The 16,652-nt window shown below is 39.6% G+C and overlaps 1 protein-coding gene across 6 annotated transcripts in view; it reads right to left on the reverse strand.

Annotated features, from left to right (window-relative positions):
* The window catches only part of dnah9 (dynein axonemal heavy chain 9), a 302,000-nt gene that overhangs the window by 221,724 nt on the left and 63,624 nt on the right, over window positions 1-16,652 (reverse strand). For all 6 annotated transcript variants that reach the window (XR_010003878.1, XM_062973996.1, XM_062973995.1 and 3 more), the window contains exons 26-31: window positions 16,137-16,297; window positions 15,152-15,308; window positions 13,346-13,450; window positions 4,688-4,845; window positions 3,572-3,710; window positions 2,337-2,624 (exon numbers count right to left, since the gene is read on the reverse strand). Coding sequence is in view for 5 of the 6 variants with exons in the window: in XM_062973996.1 (XP_062830066.1) it covers window positions 2,337-2,624; window positions 3,572-3,710; window positions 4,688-4,845; window positions 13,346-13,450; window positions 15,152-15,308; window positions 16,137-16,297 (1,008 nt within the window). In the remaining variant the exon portion in view is untranslated. The remainder of the gene's footprint in view (window positions 1-2,336; window positions 2,625-3,571; window positions 3,711-4,687; window positions 4,846-13,345; window positions 13,451-15,151; window positions 15,309-16,136; window positions 16,298-16,652) is intronic.

Consider the following 16,652-nt stretch of genomic DNA (forward strand, 5'->3'; position numbering starts at 1 on the left):
TTAAGGATGGATGGGAGTTTTTCAAAAGTGAAATACTCAAGGCGCAAATGCAAACAGTGCCAACAAAGAAGAAAAATAAGACAAGTGCAAAGAAGCCAGAATGGATGTCCAAAGAACTTCTAACTGAGCTAAAGCTCAAAAGTGACATGCACAAGAAGTGGAAAAGGGGAGAAATCACCAAAGAAGAATTCAAACGTATAGCCAACTCCTGTAGGGAAAAGGTTCGCAAGGCTAAAGCGCAAAATGAGCTCAGGCTTGCCAGGGACATAAAAAACAACAAAAAAGGTTTTTTTGCTTATGTTGGTAGAAAAAGGAAGAAAAAGGAGGCGATAGGGCCACTGCAAGGAGTAGATGGGGTGATGGTGACAGGGGATAGGGAAAAGGCAGAACTGCTTAATGCCTTCTTTGCCTCGGTCTTCTCACAAAAAGAAAGCCATCTTCAACCTCAGCAACATGGAATGGACGAAGGATTGGGGGAAATCCAACCCCAAATAGGGAAACAAGTTGTCCAGGAACACCTGGCCACTCTAAACGAATTCAAGTCCCCAGGGCCAGATCAGCTACATCCAAGAGTATTGAAGGAACTAGCGGAAGTTATTTCAGAACCACTGGCAATCATCTTCGAGAGTTCTTGGAGAACAGGAGAAGTCCCAGCAGATTGGAGGAGGGCGAATGTGGTCCCTATCTTCAAGAAGGGAAAAAAGAACGACCCAAACAATTACCGTCCGGTCAGCCTCACATCAATACCAGGCAAGATTCTGGAAAAGATCATTAAGGAAGTGGTCTGCAAACACTTAGAAACAAATGCGGTCATTGCTAATAGTCAACACGGATTTACCAAAAACAAGTCATGCCAGACTAATCTGATCTCTTTTTTCGATAGAGTTACGAGTTGGGTCGATACAGGGAATGCCGTGGATGTAGCATATCTAGATTTCAGTAAGGCCTTCGACAAAGTCCCCCACGACCTTCTGGCAAACAAACTAGTAAAATGTGGGCTAGACAAAACTACGGTTAGGTGGATCTGTAATTGGCTAAGCGAACGAACCCAAAGGGTGCTCACCAATGCGTCGTCTTCATCATGGAAAGAAGTGACAAGTGGAGTGCCGCAGGGCTCCGTCCTGGGCCCGGTTCTGTTCAACATCTTTATTAACGACTTAGACGAAGGGTTAGAAGGCACGATCATCAAGTTTGCAGATGACACCAAACTCGGAGGGATAGCTAACACTCCAGAAGACAGGAGCAGAATTCAAAACGATCTTGACAGACTAGAGAGATGGGCCGAAACTAACAAAATGAAGTTCAACAGGGACAAATGCAAGATACTTCACTTCGGCAGAAAAAATGGAAATCAAAGATACAGAATGGGGGACGCCTGGCTTGACAGCAGTGTGTGCGAAAAAGATCTTGGAGTCCTCGTGGACAACAAGTTAAACATGAGCCTACAATGTGATGCGGCAGCTAAAAAAGCCAATGGGATTTTGGCCTGCATCAATAGGGGAATAACGTCTAGATCCAGGGAAGTCATGCTCCCCCTCTATTCTGCCTTGGTCAGACCACACCTGGAATACTGTGTCCAGTTTTGGGCACCGCAGATGAAGAGAGATGCTGATAAGCTGGAAAGCGTGCAGAGGAGGGCAACTAAAATGATTAAGGGTCTGGAGAACAAGCCCTATGAGGAGAGGCTTAAAGAGCTGGGCATGTTTAGCCTGCAGAAGAGAAGGCTGAGAGGAGACATGATAGCCATGTACAAATATGTGAGGGGAAGTCATAGGGAGGAGGGAGCAAGCTTATTTTCTGCTGCCCTGCAGACTAGGACACGGAACAATGGCTTCAAACTACAGGAAAGGAGATTCCACCTGAACATCAGGAAGAACTTCCTCACTGTGAGGGCTGTTCGGCAGTGGAACTCTCTCCCCCGGGCCGTGGTGGAGGCTCCTTCTTTGGAGGCTTTTAAGCAGAGGCTGGATGGCCATCTGTCGGGGGTGCTTTGAATGCGATTTCCTGCTTCTTAGCGGGGGGTTGGACTAGATGGCCCTTGAGGTCTCTTCCAACTCTACTATTCTATGATTCTATGATTCTATGATTCTATAGTTCAGTGGACCACCCATCATCCATATTGGGAGTGTGGAACAGTTCTTCATAAGATGAAAGCTTACAAATCAAGCTACAGGTCTGGGAAGAAACCCTACCTACAAGGAACACTAGAAAACACCAGTGGGCAGAAATACCAGTGTATTTCTTTAGAGAATACAGAGGAGTTTGTTCCATGACGGAAGAAGCACCAGAGCTCCAGCAATCATATAAAAGCTGGTTGAATGAAAACCCAGCCTTACTTTGAGCACAAAGTTGTCTTCTGGTTGCAGCTTCAGATGCAGCACAGCTTGCTTTACAAAAGATTCAAAACTGAGATCTCGCTTTCTGGGGACATCCAAAGCAGGAAAGAGGTCCCCTATCAGGCCCATGAATACTGGCATGTCATCCGTCACAATCTTCGGGACATTGAAATCTCGCAGAGAGCGCATCAGGACCTGGTCTTCGGGGCGGTCTGGGTCTCCCCTCTTGAGGGATCCGGCAACAACCAGGACTGACTTAATCGCACGTAAACCCCAGTCATAATGGTCCTAATTGGATGGGGAAGGGGAAAAAGACAATTCATGCATACCTAAGTACAAACCTTAGAATATACTAAATGAGCAGAATGCAACTGAGCCTCACCTACTTTTCCCCTTTCAAGTAAGTACAATTTGGATCATAACACACACACTCCAAACATATTTTTACCCCTTCATCTGCCACAGGGATTAAAATAGGATACAAAGCTCTCCATTGGCATCCCTGGAGTGCCTATGTGCATACATGTGCTTCTGTGGGTTGGAGTGGGGATTGAATTAAAACAAGTGAAAAGGTTTGATCCTGGGTTGGGGATTGTGCACTTCTCAAATGTTGTTTGACTACAGCTACTAGGATTTCCCACAACTGTCTATACCAGCTAGGGCTGATGAGATTTGCAGACCTACACCATCTCACTCCTTATTTAAACATTCCCTGCTCCATTTATAGTAGTCTTAGTTCAGTCCACTCGGAAGGATAGCCTCAGTTGCACTCTACATATTTAACAAAGCATCTCATTTAGCCTGGTATCTGCAGATCTCAGCATGTTATCAAAGTAGCAGAAACTAGCCTTCATCTTATTTTTACTTTGATCACCAGCTTTTATTTCTGGAAGGACTTTAGGGAGTTTCATAGGCAGATAGACAGGCAATACAGAATTAGCAACTGAAAGGAGCAAAAGGAAGGGGATAAAGTGAGTTGAAACCAAACAAAGATTGTGTGAAATTTTGCTTGGAAGATCTCAATTCCAGCATTAGCCAAACCCAAACATTTTTTTCATTTGTGGATTACTAATCTAAAAAGAAAAAAGAGCACTGAGAACAACAGTTCCCATTTGACACTTCAAAATGCCTGTTGAGAAGAATAGGAACATAGGTGAGATACATAATTTGAGGAGTACATAGAATTAACATTGAGCTGTTGCGTGATATTATACAAGTTAAGGAAATATACTTGCCTGTTTTGAAAGAAGTTCTTTGCACAGCTGATAAAGGGTTATGAACTTCCTAGCTAACAGCCTGGCTTCTATGAATCCTTCAGCCACCAGCATGATTTCACAGATCAGTTCAAAGTCTGGTACAACCATTGCACATGGCCTAAGAAATAAGGTAACCAAATTGAATAAGGAAACATTGCCTGATCCCAGCTCAGAAAACTGCTCCATCTTGTCCAGCATAATATTTTCTCTCACTGGCAACAGCATTCCAAGGCTTCAGGAAATAAAGGGTTTTTTGTATCATCTGCTCCAGGATGTTATAAACACAAAACCTTTAAGAGATAAAGACTGGGCTGGGCCTAGAGTCTCCTGTCATGCAAAGTATTTGCTGATCTCTATTCAAAATTCATTGTAAACAAACTGAAATATCCAGCACCAGAGATTGGACTAAGACAGAAAAGCCATTACTAATCCACTGTAGTGAGTGATATTTTACACCAGCTCTGCAACCTCATAGTGATCAAATATTCAAAGAACAATATAGCTTTCCTGGGGTTTACAACAGTTCTATATAATAAATTATTATTATGTCACGTAGTGAGGCGAGGCACCTCACAGTTAAAACACCTTAACATAAAAGATCTTTTTCCTAATTTGGAACACTGTCCTAATATTCACAGTGGAGCTTTTGCAAAATAGACATGGAGAAGTGAGATCCCTACATGTGTGCATTGTTAGGACCAGGATGGAGTACACTCAGTGCACAAATTTATGCACTTTATCTGGCCTATGGACTCTGGACCCAGATTGGCCACATTCACTCACACACTAAAAATAACTTGGTTAAAACTTGGAAGTAACACGTTGTGGCTACTTCTCTGGCCCTCACCAATGCAAAAGAAAGATACCTGTGATGGACTATGTGGTCAATACCAATGGCTATGGAGCCTAAAAATTAAAATCTAGCCCCAATTAATGATTTATTAGTAGATTACAACATAGTCTAAAATTTCCTTCTCAAAAAAGGGAACAAGTCCAACCAGGACTACTTCAGGGAGGAATGAGGTAAACACTTCCACATACTACAGCTACAGTAAGAAACATAATACAATCTACGAGAAATTAATTCTGTTTTACCTGAAAAGAGCTTTCAAATTCTCAGGCAGCTCTGTACGACCTGCATAGCCAGGATTCATGGTAATGAATATACCAACAGAAGGAACCAATTTAATGTCTTCCCCAAGGAAATTAAAATTCTGTCTTTTGTCTCTTATGGCATCCTGAATACTTTTCACCTAAAATGAGGGAACAAAATGAAATGCTCATAAGAACATTACAGCACACTAGCCCAGTAAATTTAACTAAAAGTTAAACATATAAAAAGGAAATTGTAGTACACACTAGAATTCAAGTAATGTGTCTATGTTGAAATAGATCAAAACTTGGAAATAATTGCTCTAAATTGAGAGGAGATACATTCGTGTTTCCTCAAAGAAGTTCTCCAACATCTGGAATATTTTGCTTTTCTATAATTATAATATTCTTTTTGAGACAGAGCAACAAAAAACACTTTATTCCAAGTGTAGCCTCATAGCTACATAGATATGTGTAGTCGCATTACTAGCAACTTTATTTTTCAATCCCTTTTTGGAAAATGCTCAACATGAAATGTGTCAATAGCAAAAAAAATCTGTGTAGTCATCAAATATTGACTTGTAACTTTCAAGTGTCACAAAAAAATCACAACTATGCCAGCCACCGTCTTCTCTTCTTATAGTTTCCAAAACAGGTGTGAATCAATTTCTTTAAGCCTTGGTAAACCACCTTCAGCTTAGCACTGACATTAAATGAATTCAGAGTGTAATTAATCACTGAAGATACAGTCAACATGACTTAGAAATATGAAGAACAGTGTTAGGATCTTATCACACTGGGATATGATCCATTTATATTAGTATGCATCCCATATTTTTTTAGGACTGGATGCATACTGTGTTGAGATGGGAGCCATATTCTCCTCATTATACCTGATTATTATTATTATTATTATTATTATTATTATTATTATTATTATTATTATTATTATTTGAAAATACTGCACTTTGGTTTATCAGACCAGGGAAGGTTGGCTCCTCCCAATCCATTGAAAACACCCCCTACATCACTCTACAGCCTTTTAAAAAGTATAGTTGCTGATGGTATGTATACAGATTTTCCTATCACACACAAAAACGGCGTGTCAGCAATGGAAGAATCCGTAGTATTTCAAAAAAGTAATTAGAATTCCATCTGCAAATAATCAATTTCTACGACGCTTTGAAGACAGATTCCCAAAATGAGGCAGATTTCACATGATAGTACCCGTTCAAAATCATTCTCAAACAGTCTCAGAAATGTGAGAAGGTTCTAAGTGTGGTTGTTACCCTGTAGGACGCTGTTCCTATAGACAGCTTTAATGTGTACCGAACTTTGATTCTAGCAATGGCCTTTGTGGTTATTTGAAACAAAAATGTTAGACCAAAGATCCTAGACCAGTATTGGCAGGATTTGATTGCTGGCACAAGAAATTCTCATACACTTTGCAATCCAGCAACAATATCTATCATGAGTTCATAGAAGCAGAAATGAGAAAGCTGCTGACATTGCTGCAGTCATATTGAAACGAGAACTATTTCAAATGAGTCTAGGCTGAGATAGCTGCAAAGATTAATTGACACTAAGAAAAAAAAATGCAAATTGTTCATGGCATCTAAAACGTGTCTCAATATATTTTACAACAGCATACATCTATCTTAATGCGTAATGGCATACCCACCTTCCATATTCATGGAAAAACCTTATTAAATAAAACACCACAATATTATATCTACATATTCTAGTTATCAAGGGTATCATTTTAATTGACCTCAGAGTTAAGTGAGATTTTGTGAACTGATGCCTTGAATGTTTAGTGGCAAGAGCAAAGCATCTCAGACAACATACTTGTACTTACTAAGTATCTTTACACTTTCTTGTTTTGTCCTGGATTTAGCAATCAGCTATTACCTTTGTAAAGCTTAATGTTATGATTTTTTTCAGTTGAGCTATTTTCCAAGATGAGGAAAGAACCAGCTTCAACATTATAAACTTAACCTCAATATTAATCGTCTGTATTCAAATAGGAACATTTAAATTACAATTCAGATATTTTCATGCTTCATAAAGAAGCACATCCAAATAGTTTTTATATTCCCAAACATATTTAAACCATGGTGATAAATTCACAGTGACACTGATTATTTTACCTGAATAGTCAAACCAATAGAGAATAGCTGCATTGATTACCTCCCTTCTCCTTAATGATATTCTAAATTATTTCCTGGTCTGTGCATGCTAACAAGCTCAACAGAGTGAAGTTAGACGCAGAAACAAATCCAGTTTCCCTGCCCAGGCAGCTGACTATAGTATATGCAATAGATATATAGAAGTTCCATTTTTCGTTGATGAATCACATAAGTGTTTCTAATACTACTGGATTCTGATACATATATCAGGGAATTAGCCAATATGATAAGAGTTAATTTTTATAACATTTCAAGCTTTGATTACATGCAGATCATCACTATGGACATAGAGACTTATTGAATAAGCAGTCCAGCACATCTTCACTCTTATACTTTGGATCCATGACTTACTGCCTTAAAATGCACTTTGATCCAGAAAATGTAGTAGTGGCAGACTACCTTAAGAATTTCCATCACACTAAAAAAGCCAATATGGGATCATGACTTCACCAAGTACAAAAACCTCATATGGATTGCAATTGCTCTGCAATCAGCTTATCTGCATTTCTGTCCTAGGAGCCTTTGCTAAAGTCACTGTGAGGGGAAAGAAAGCCAGATTAGGAGAGAAAGCAAGATTTGAGCCAGTGGTATGTATAGTTGTATTTCAAAGTGTTAATATAATCTCTAAGTGGGGAAAACCAACTGTAGGCATGGAGTCAGACGGCTCTATAACCATCTGCTGCAGTGTGGCAGTAATGTATATTTACTTGCCAGACTAGATTTGCAGCAAGTCCAACTGCTGATTCTCTTGGAAGAGAAGGTTAGTGCACTTCAGCAGTGTATTGACACTATTCAGTATACATCAGAGAACACGAGAGCTTCCTGGATAAAACAGAGGAAGAATTGATTCTGCAGAATCAACAGGAAGAAATTGGCAAGGTAAGTAAAAAGGACTTCACTGGGGAAGCACCCTAAAGGACTGTCACTGTCAGAAGTAGACCATACACAAGGGGTTCAAAACCAACCCAACCAAGAAACTGGTTCCTACACAATCTTGAAGATAATAGTGATGAATATAATCAAACAGGAGAAAAAGGACAACGCAAGTCAAGGAAGAAGTCAACATAATCATTTACTACTGCTCAAGGAATGAAAGAATGGTGTGCCACTCTGAGAAGATACATTGGGAGGAATGCTGTCTCCCTGATACTTGCATTAGGGATGTCGCTGACAACTTGCCAAAGCAATCAGTACCTTTTCCCCTTATTCATGTGGACACCACTAACATTGTAAAGAGCATTATTGACCAGATCACCTTGGACTTTGAAGTCCTGAGTCAGAAAGTAAAGGATTTGGGGGTGCAAGTGGTAGTTTAATCAGTGAAGGTAGAGGACCATATAATGACAGGAAGATATTTTAGGTGAATTATTGGCTATACATATGGCATTGAAGGGAGAAGTCTGGTTTCCAGGACCATGGTCTTTACTTTTAGGCCAAGGATATTAGTTACAGATGGGCTGCATCTCACAAAGATCATGAAGAAAGTCTTTGGCAAAAGAATGGTGAAAAAAAACACATTCAAACTGACTCCTTGTGCATGCGTTTAAGATAACAGATGCCTCAATAACCTCCTCTCTCCAAACTTTAGATTTATAGCCCAGCCGAAGGCTAAGAAAACAAATAAGAAGCAAAAAAAAAGATGGTTGAGAAGGTATAACCTAGAGATATTTGGAATCACTGAGGATGTGGTGGTGAAAGACTTGGTTAAACCTCTAGTGAGCTGGCGTACAAGCTTAAATATTGCAATTAACACGACAGACATTAAAGAATGTATACGGAGGCAGGGGGTGAAATTCGGGAATGCAGGAGTCAGATGCACAAGGAGAGACAGCGAAGATTTCTCTCAAATACAAAGTCTCTCCTTACAGGGGAGGAGGGGAACCACATATTCATAGATAAAGAAAACTTTCATGAACACAAAATAAGGTGTGCCTTGGAAGATATTATTAATATTAAGGTGATATCTTTAAATGCAAATGGACTGGCTTCAAATTAAAAAAAAATACTACAGAGATTAGCTAAGGCAGAAGGGGTTCATATTTTATGTATTCAGGAAACACATAAGTCTAGATCAAATGAACAACCACTTTTGAACTCCAACTTATGGGGAACATTAGCTGAGGCTAGAGCCCCAAACTTTTTAAACTGGGGGCCAGTTTACTGTCCCTCAGACTGTTGGAGGGCCGGACTACAGTTTTTTAAACAAACTACGAACAAATGTATATGCACACTACACCTATCTCATGAGCCTGCTTTTGGCTAATAAGATGGTCAATGTCCAGTTCCATATTTGATCCCCCAGGCAGGAATCAGCCAGGCCTTGAAGCTGCAAGGCTTTTCAATATTAATCAAGGTGGTCAATTGAAACATTCACATTGGCCTTTAACAGAGATGAGTTTTTTTCTCCCACCCTGGACCTTCCACAGATATATAAACCTTCCTTGCCTAGTTTCCAACAGACCTCACAGCTTCAAAGAAATTTAGCAATGTGTTTCCTTTAGGAATACTGCTGTATGACTACTATTACAACAGCAGCAGCAGCAACAACAAAAAATACTAATAATAGTATTTTAAATGTATGATAAAGCTCAACTCAGTATTTCTCTTTTTTTCAAAGGCCCCTTCCACACAGCCCTATATCCCAGAATATCAAGGCAGAAAATCCCACATTATCTGAGTGTGGACTCAGATAACCCAGTTCAAAGCAGATATTGTGGGATTTTCTGCCTTGATGTTTTGGGATATAGGGCTGTGTGGAAGGGCCTGTAATATGTGAAGAAAGGTGACTTAGGCCCCTTCCACACAGCTGTATAAAATCCCACATTATTTGCTTTGAACTGGGTTATATGCCAGTGTGGACCCAGATAACCTGCCTTGATTATCTGCCTTGATATTGTGGGTCACATGGCTGTGTGGAAGGGCCCTTAGTGGCTAAATGCATTGCGTAATTATAGCAGAGTGATGTCACTTTACCTGCCTTGGTTCCATCCTATGAAACACTGGGATCTATAGTTTGGTTTATAACCATTTCCCATGTTGATCACCTTTGCCTGGACACCTCCACTGTGTCAATATACTGCATTTCCTGGATTGACTTACTAGAAGCAGCTTTGTTTAACCCAGTCTGGGAAAGACGCCTGTGGCTTTTGTGGCTTTCCCCCAAAAGTTTGATTTCATATTATTTTGTTTTATCCTATTTTCCCTTGCAGTTTTTATATTAATTTTCAACTTTTAATTTCCTCTTAATCTATTGCAGTGTGGGAGGAGAATTGTATAATTATGTTATACAACCAATTTTAAATTATTTTATAGCAATTTTTGACATGCTAAATGCCCCTAGTTGATTCCTGTCTGATATGGGTTGAAATTCTGTGTTCTTCTTGAATTGGAAGGCGTTTAGTGATTGTTAAGAAAGGTTGTTGTGAGTTTTACAGCCTGTCTGGCTATGCTCCAGAAGCATTCTCCACTGACATTTCGCCCACATCTATGGCAGGCATCCTCAGAGCCTCTGAGGATGCCTTCCATAGATGTGGGTGAAATGTCAGGACAGAATGCTTCTGGAGCATGGCCAGACAGCCCGGAAAACTCACAGCAGCCCAGTGATCCCAGCCATGAAAGCCTTCAAAACAATGTTTGTCTTGATGACTGAAGCAGCGGGCGGGGGAGGGACTTTAGGGGCCCACTCGCCGTTCTCCTTTTCCTCTCCTTTCTTCCTCATCTTCCAAAGCGGCGGGCAGAGGAGGGCCCGCTCATCGTTGTCCTCCTATTCCTATTCCTCTCCTGCCTTCTCTTCCAAAGCGATGGTGGAGGCTGCTTCGGGAGAAGAGGAAGGAAGGCGAGGAAAAGGAGGAGAGCGAGCAGGTCCTAAAGTCCCTCCTCTGCTCGCCTGCTGCCAAGCCAGAAGAAGCAGCACCGCTTAAGAAGAAGCAGTACAGTAGCAGCAGCAGCCTTCCTCCTCTTGGCTGTTCCTCCCTCCCGACCAGGGTAGGCCGCGGGCCGGATAGATGGCCTCAGGGGGCCTCATGTGGCCCGCGGGCCTTAGTTTGGGGACCCCTGGGCTAGAGGGACCAAAAAATTAAGGGGAACAGTAATTTTAAAGAGAAAAAAAATTATATAGGTGTCCTGGATCATCTCAAAGATAGGGAAGGGAGATACCTACTCTTAAAAGCCTAAATAGAAAATTAAAAAATTACAATAGTAAATATCTATTATCAAATTAGGGTCAGATACAATTTCTGAGAAAAATTATGAAGATACTCCAATCTTTCTAATATATAGTTCAGTATAGTAATATATAATGCTAATATTGTGCTATGCTAATAATATAACATATCGTATGTACATATAATTTGTAAGCCACTCTGAGTCCCCTTTGGGGTGAGAAAGGTGTGATACAAATGTAGTAAATAAATGCAGTAAATAAATAAATAATAATAAATAAATTTTAGACTTAGGCTCGCCCAAAGTCTGAAATGACTTGAAGGCACACAACAACAACAACAACAACAACAACAACCTTAATTAACTTGACTATCTCATTGGCCAGAAGCAGGATCACACTTCCCATTGAAATCCTGATAAATGTATGTTGGTTAAAATTGTTTTTATTTTTAAATAATGTATTGTTCTTTCATTGTTCTTGTTCTTGTTGTTTTTGCACTACAAATAAGACATGTGCATCGGAATTTGTTTGTATTTTATTTTCAAATGATAATTGGGCCCCTCCACAGTCTGAAGGATTGTGGACCAGCCCTCGGCTTAAAAAGTTTGAGGACCCCTGCTCTAGGTGATAGCTCTGTCCAGAGCAGTGGTTCTCAACCTGGGGTCCCCAGATGTTTTTGGCCTACAACTCCCAGAAATCCCAGTTTACCAGCTATTAGGATTTCTGGGAGTTGAAGGCCAAAAACATCTAGAGACCCCAGGTTGAGAACCACTGGTCCAGAGGCAAGTTCTGGACACAAGAATGTGAATTCTAAAGCTAAGGAGAAGAATAGGAGCAACTTGCAGTAAAATAAAAGATGTGAACAAATTAGGTTCTCTATGTTTATATACCAATGTGAAGAGTATCAAAAACAAAAAATATGAGATTGAGGTTCTAGTGCAGGAAGGTAAATATGACTTTATGGGTATAACAGAGACTTTTTGGGATGCCTCCCATAAGTGGAACATAGCAATTGAGGGAGATAGTCTGATAAACTAAGAGATGGACAAGTAAGGGGAATAGCATTATATGTCAGACATATTCACTTATTCCGAAATCTATGCAAATGATCAAAAAGGACCAAGAGAGCAGCACTCTTGGACTTTAAACTACAGGGAGGATTTATCACTGGAATCACAGCAGTTGGTATTTTTAGGTGGAACTGACCATGTAATTATTAAATTTGTGATTGTGGGACAGGGCAACAAAGAGTCTAGTTAAACATGAGACCTGGATTTCATAAAAGCTGATTTTATCAAGCTGAGGAAAATATTGGACAGAATCCTATGGCTAGAGATGCTAAAGGAAAAAAACACCCAGCATGGGTGAGATTTGATGCTAAAGCACAATCACAAGCAATTCCATTAAAGAAGAAAAATGGGGAAAAAAATCTGAAAAAGCAAATCTGGCTGCACAATAAACCTGAGAAATTACAGAAAAGGAAAAGGGAAATGTATAAAGAATGGAAGGAAAGAAGAACCACAAAGGAAGACTAGAGATGCATAGCTTATGATTGCAAAAATAATATAAGGACAGCTCAAATGAGCAGAGCCTGGCAGAGGAAACAGAAAGCAACAATTGTGCAAATCCTTCCCTCCCCCCCCCCCTCCCCCAAAATCCACTACGGTGGTTTTACTTTTTAACTATTTTATGTTTGCAACACTCAATAAAAATTTATTTAAAAAAAAAAAGATTATGCTATCTTCTCCAGCATTTAGAAGGTTGTTTTATCATCCCTATGTTCTAAACTGGGGCTAGACTCACTCCACATCTAACCAGAAACAACTACAGTAAAATCCCTCCATTTCCTCTAACTTGAAGATGAGAAACTGAAAGACAGTGGCATCAAAACTCACTAGTTCCCATCCCCAACTATAGGTGTGAGAAGCTAGTTAGTGCATGAGAAACCCTTATCTATTAACAATTCAGTGCAGCCTTACTGTAATATTGATACCCTGTGAACAAAATGACCCTTTCACAATTATTTTAGGCTGATGGACTATCTGTGAACAGCTCCTTTGTAATTTACATGCCAATTTCTCTTACTTGTGGAATCAATACATCCTGACATTATTATTATTTTAATCTGGTGCATGTTTATATTGAATCCACTTTTGGATACACGAGTACTTGGAAAAAGAAAATTGGAAGGAACAGAAGTTTAGAAAAACAGAATAAAAATCTCAAAGAGCATGGTAAACTATACTTTGGACTCACAATCCTGTCAGAATATACCTTTGTTACTGTCTTGAAAGGGCACCTGTTACTTACCTGTACAGCTACCACTGACAGAACCTCTACAGAGATTCTGTTGAACTCATCAAAACAGCCCCAAGCACCAGTCTGAGAAAGACCTTTGTAAATGTTCCCGCATGACTGCAACAGAGACACACAATAGTCAAAATTACCGACAGAATTCATTTCAGTAAAAAAGTGCATAATCTATTTCCAAACTTGTAAGCAATACAGAAAGTTCTGTAGACACTTATCAAAGAGCAGTAAGTAGAATGGAAGACAGAAGCAAATTACAGTAGCGCTGAACCTGAATGAGGGTCTCTATCACACATTATTATTGCATGCGTACAACACATCTATTTAAAGGTTATTGGTGATGATCAGCTGCTGCCTGGCTGCCTGGGGTAATGCTGATCCAAAAAAAATGTTGATGAAAAACCTCTGGAGCTGCTTCCTAGATCAAATGAGAAAGAATGATGATCCACCTAGGCAGCTCAATAAAGTGTTTCTTAAAACACCAAGTAATACAGTAAGTTCACTTATGAGTCAGAAGTGTGCGAGGCTCACAAAAAGTCTTTCCTGCTTCTCCACCAAAATTTTGCAGCTGAAACAAAAAGGCACAGTGAGGGAGGAATGAGAGTGAATTTTTGTGAAACAAAATTTTTGCGACATCAGATCTTCCACAAAAAATAATATTTGTGGACTGAATATATGTCCAGAGACACTCTTTACCTTATTTCTATTTGAACCTGATTCCTGATTATGGACCCTCAAATCCTACTTTAAAAATCCAGAAATAAAGCAGATCTCTCAAGCCTGAGGCTAACCCATGGTGACATAGTTGTCTGGGCTTGCAGCATCAATACAGTCAAAGAAGGTTAGAAGTCAGATTCAGAAAACAACTCTCACTTCCCACGAGGGGGGGAGAGCGGTCCCAAAAACATTTTTGAAGTAGAAAAACCACCTCTTTCAGAATAAAAAAATGTGACAGGAAATTGTCTATAAGAAAAACAATAAAAGTCTTGGTATTTGGAACTGGTAGCAAAATAAGCCATGGGGAGGAAATCTACCCAGAAGAGTTCAGTTTGATGAGAAAATACAACTTTAAATCAAAATAACATAGCCATATTTTTGAATCAATCCTATTCATTTCAAAGCAGTTTCCCAGTTGAGTTAACCTCCAAAAAGAAGATAAAAGAGAGAGAATGTAGAATATATCCAAGGGCAATTTATCAAAATTAAACCTAAACACAATTCCTCTCCACCTGCAAAATGCAGCAATAATTTCTGTATAGTTTTAGATATCCTGTCCTCCCCAGATCAAAATAACACAATTTCAAGAAAAATCTTTATATTTATTTTTCCACATAGAAACAACAAAAGAAACTGTCTTTTATGAAACAGCCTTTAGGAAAGTTAATTTTCCTACACAACTAAGCAATATAATGGACAAGTGAGAAACAACACATTTCCAGAGGATTGATTTGTCTTTATTGAATATGTAAATTAACATTCTAAGCAGCATCAACCTCCACCTGGGCAGAAAGCATTCTGGAAGGGCACTTTATGGCACTTCTTCTTCAAACTTCCAAAATCTTTTATAAAAGAACACAGACTTTGTTCAAACAAGGATTCGTTGACCACAAAATATTTCATCCTTCTAGCCCAATGTTTGCTGATAATCTTTTCCTTTGTTTCCTGGTGTTTGTTCCCTTTCCTTGTGTGTTAAATACATAAATGATATAAACATCCAATGCACTGTTACAACTTGTACACATGCTAACAAAATGTTTACAAAAAAAAAAGATAAAATAAGAAAGTTAACTCTATCTGTACCATTACCTTGTAATCCATTTGCTCTGAACAGTTGAAAACATACACCATGATGCCAAGAGCTCGGCCCAGATCTTTGGTGGTCTCAGTCTTCCCTGTGCCAGCTGGTCCAGCAGGAGCTCCACTCATAGTAAGGTGCAAGGACTGAGTGAGGGTGATATAGCATCTTCCATATTCAAAGAGGGGAGAAAAGAATAATAGGAGTCATGTCAGTTGTACACACAGTCAGCATCCAACCCAATAATCCAGGCAGTTGCAAAAGATATTTTTTTTAGAATGTGCATTTCTTTCTTACATATGTTTTATACATGGATAATGACCATGGAAGTCTGGAGTAGTCTGTGGACATTGAGGGGTCAAGTGAATCAAAGGAACCTGCAGTAAAGAAAGCCACCCGGGAACACTCTGAGATTCCTTGTGGCTAGACCAGCTGTACTGGCTGTGTTCTCTTTCCCATAATGTAGGTGAAATCTGAAACATTTTTTCCAGTAAACATAATGTCACAACGGAACATTATTAGGAAGCAGTTTTTGAGTGTCTCCTAATCCTAATTGTGACCTTCTTTAAGGCTCTGAGGAAAGAAAGCCCACCTTGTAAACTACCTTGTTTTGATATCCAACTTAGTGGCTTCTCTTCCTGATCTTAAGAAACTGAAAATGTATTAAAGATAGAAATGTTTTGGAATAAAAAGACTCATCTTTATGATGCACATGAATTACTAAACCAAATTAAATAGGCCCTTGGTATCTGCTGGGAAGCTGATACCAGAACCCCATGGATACCAAAAACATAGATGATCAAGTCCCAAAATATACAATGGCATAATACAAATCCTGTATGCCTCAGGACCAGCAGATTTTGACAAAAGGAAAAAATGCTCCAACATACTACAAAACTAAAGCTATGTCATCATCATCATCATCATCAACAAACTTCACTTCCCCCAAAATTAGCGGGAAAATCTTATCTCACGTGAAGCTTCCCATGCTCTCACCTGTCTGTCAGTGGAGTGATGACCAACCGTGGTGTGTTCCCAAGGTATTCATAGGAATAAAGGAACTGGGCATCACAAATGTTTGCATAGCAGTGCTTCTCCTCATCTGCCCAGCGATGACGGAGTTGTGACAGCCAAAGGAACACCTGTGCATTGTCCACCTGTAAGAAAATAATAGAAAAATGCATATAAAAATCAGTAAGGGTAAGGAGAAAAAGGTAAATCTTGATCATAGTTGTAATAATAGCCCTGCCAAGTCTTCCATGCTGCAGCAACCCTGAACTGTTATGTTTGTAAATAAAACACAGGGAAGTGGCAATGTCACATGAGAGATCTCCCTAGCCAAAGAAAATTCCCCAAGAGAGGACTGTAATTGGTCTAAGACAACTATGATCAAAGGGCTGGTGCTTTTTTTTGTATGTCAGGAGCGACTTGAGAAACTGCAAGTCACTTCTGGTGTGAGAGAATTGGCCGTCTGCAAGGAAATTGCCCAGGGGATGCCCTGATGTTTTGATG

Source organism: Anolis carolinensis, chromosome 2 (assembly GCF_035594765.1).
Source record: "Anolis carolinensis isolate JA03-04 chromosome 2, rAnoCar3.1.pri, whole genome shotgun sequence".
Lineage (NCBI taxonomy): Eukaryota > Metazoa > Chordata > Lepidosauria > Squamata > Dactyloidae > Anolis > Anolis carolinensis.